General features: G+C 34.6%; 1 protein-coding gene across 1 annotated transcript; it reads left to right on the top strand.

Moving 5' to 3' along the window:
* The first annotated feature begins 956 nt into the window (after positions 1-956).
* On the top strand, positions 957-2,081 carry LOC114415907 (F-box/kelch-repeat protein At3g23880-like). Its single transcript, XM_028380773.1, has one exon. It carries the CDS (start codon positions 957-959, stop codon positions 2,079-2,081), a length of 1,125 nt encoding a protein of 374 aa, XP_028236574.1.
* The last annotated feature ends 249 nt before the right edge of the window (positions 2,082-2,330 follow it).

Genomic DNA, 2,330 nt, shown 5'->3' with positions numbered 1-2,330 from the left:
AAGATTACAATAAAATGCAAACAAACTTTTATCTAGTTCTTTAAGTCTTATACATGCCTTAGTAAAAAAAAAAAACGTTTTGATACATGCTCCTTACCCTTAGGAGGCGTTTCAAGGTATGGAACAACATTTTCATAAATATGAAATTTAAAATATCACATTTTCATGTTTGGTGCATGTTTTATAAAAATATTTTCAAGAATAATTGATTCCCAAAAATATAAAATACACACAATTGTCTTGTTTCTTATTCGCATGAAGAATGATGGGTGTATTGAGTTTATATGAGAATAGAAAGTTATTTTTTACAATAACTATCAATGCCTACTTCATTGTTTCACATTTTTTTTTTATTTTCAATAAATTTTAATTTTTTTTTCCTGAAACTACAATGGTCAGACAAATATGTTTATAAGAATAAGATTTCCGGTCATAATATTCTAGAAAATTTGATTCTCATGAATAAAATTTTATATCTTGAAACAAATATTTCCTCATGAGTTTATGGAACTCAACACACTATTTTCTTCACCAAGTAAAATATTTAGGGTTGTTTAAGATTATAATCATCTTAAAATTTCCTTTAAAAGATAAAGATATTTTTAAATTGATATAATAAATCAAGATTTAAAATCAACTTAAATTTGAAAACAAAAAGTTGAATTTGGAAGAGATAAAAGTATTTTTTATTTTATTTTAGCGGGTCTCCCTGTGATTTGATGGTTTGGAGTAAGATTCTCTAACCTCCCCACGTCCCTGGATCGAATCCAACAGAATCATAAGATATAAGAAAAATCTTTTATTTTAAATATTTTATCCCTAAAAGTTACCCTTCCTTAATCATATTTTCGTTTGCATTATTTAAAAACCACAAGTGTTACACTCATGTCAAACGTGTTTTCACTATAAATACATGTGTATATTGATTGTATTTTCACCCATCTTTAGCAAAGAAGATGAAAATCACCCTCCCTGAAGAGTTGATTCAAGTTATTCTATTGAGGTTGCCGCTGAGAAATCTGTTGCACTTGAAACGTGTGTGTAAGTCATGGCTTTCCCTCATTTCCGATCCTCAGTTCGCTAAATCCCATTTTGACTTAGCCGCTGAATCCACCCACAAACTTCTTGTCAGGATCAACAATGATCCCGGTTCGGACGTTAATTTTGTCAACATAGAGGATGGTTCTGCGGAACCAGTCTATAGCCTTCCAAATCCAAAACCTAATCAAATTCAGAAACATGAATGCATTCCCAGGGTAAATGTTGTTGGTTCATGCAGAGGATTTCTACTCTTAACCACCGCATCCTATCCCTTCCTTTATTTCCTCATATGGAATCCATCAACCGGTCTGCAGAAACGGTTCAAAAAAGTGTGGTTGAAGTTTTCATATGTATGCGGCATTGGATATGACTCATCAACTGATGACTACGTGGTTGTGATGATAACATTGCCGAGATCCCAAACCTCATGCACTACAGAGGCCTATTGTTTCTCCTCGAGGACCAATTCATGGAACTGCACTATGATCACCGTTCCATCTACTACTAATTACACATTTGTGCAAGATCAGTTTAAACATGGATTATTCTTGAATGGGGCTCTTCATTGGTTGGCTTGCTCCGACTACAATGACTGCAAAATTATTGCATTTGATTTGATTGAAAAAAGCTTATCTGATATTCCGCTGCCACCTGAATTGGAAAGAAGCACCTATTATTTGAGGGCAATGGGAGGATGTCTGTGTCTCTGTGTTAAGGCTTTTGAGACCGCCCTGCCTACTGAAATGTGGATGATGAACCAATACAAAGTGCACTCATCTTGGACTAAGACGTTTGTTTTTTCTTCCCATGAATTTCTCCCAATATGTTTCACAAAAAATGGTGACATTGTGGGACAAGACCGTACAGCTGTAATGAGACTTGGAGACACCGGTACTGACGAAGGCGAGCTGCCTGAGCATCGCACATTTAAGCTGGGTGGTGGTGGGTGGGTAGATTTCAGATATAGTTTACTAAACTATGGCGTGCATAGAGAGAGTTTGTTATCACTTCCTTGTGACTTTGAGAAATTAGAAAAGTAAAGATGAACAACAGTAACAGACCCGAAGAATTAATTCATTTATGTAATGTTGTCCATTTTTGTTTTATATTATGAGAGTCTGCTTACGCAGGTTTGTAGAAACCTACTGTCTTTTGTGTTGCATTTGCAGCCTACAAGGTTATACCTTGGATACATTGTCCCTGATACTGACTTAGTCAGAAGCTTTCTTGTATAACTTTTTGCATACCTCAAATTTAATTTATGGAAGAAGTTTGATTCAATTTTGCCC

Source organism: Glycine soja, chromosome 6, assembly GCF_004193775.1.
Source record: "Glycine soja cultivar W05 chromosome 6, ASM419377v2, whole genome shotgun sequence".
NCBI lineage: Eukaryota > Viridiplantae > Streptophyta > Magnoliopsida > Fabales > Fabaceae > Glycine > Glycine soja.
This window is presented reverse-complemented; position numbering and strand designations above follow the sequence as displayed.

What these genes read in the sequence shown, in the direction of transcription:
- LOC114415907 (XM_028380773.1), top strand. Translation starts at nt 957, where the DNA reads ATGAAAATCACCCTCCCTGAAGAGTTGATTCAAGTTATTCTATTGAGG.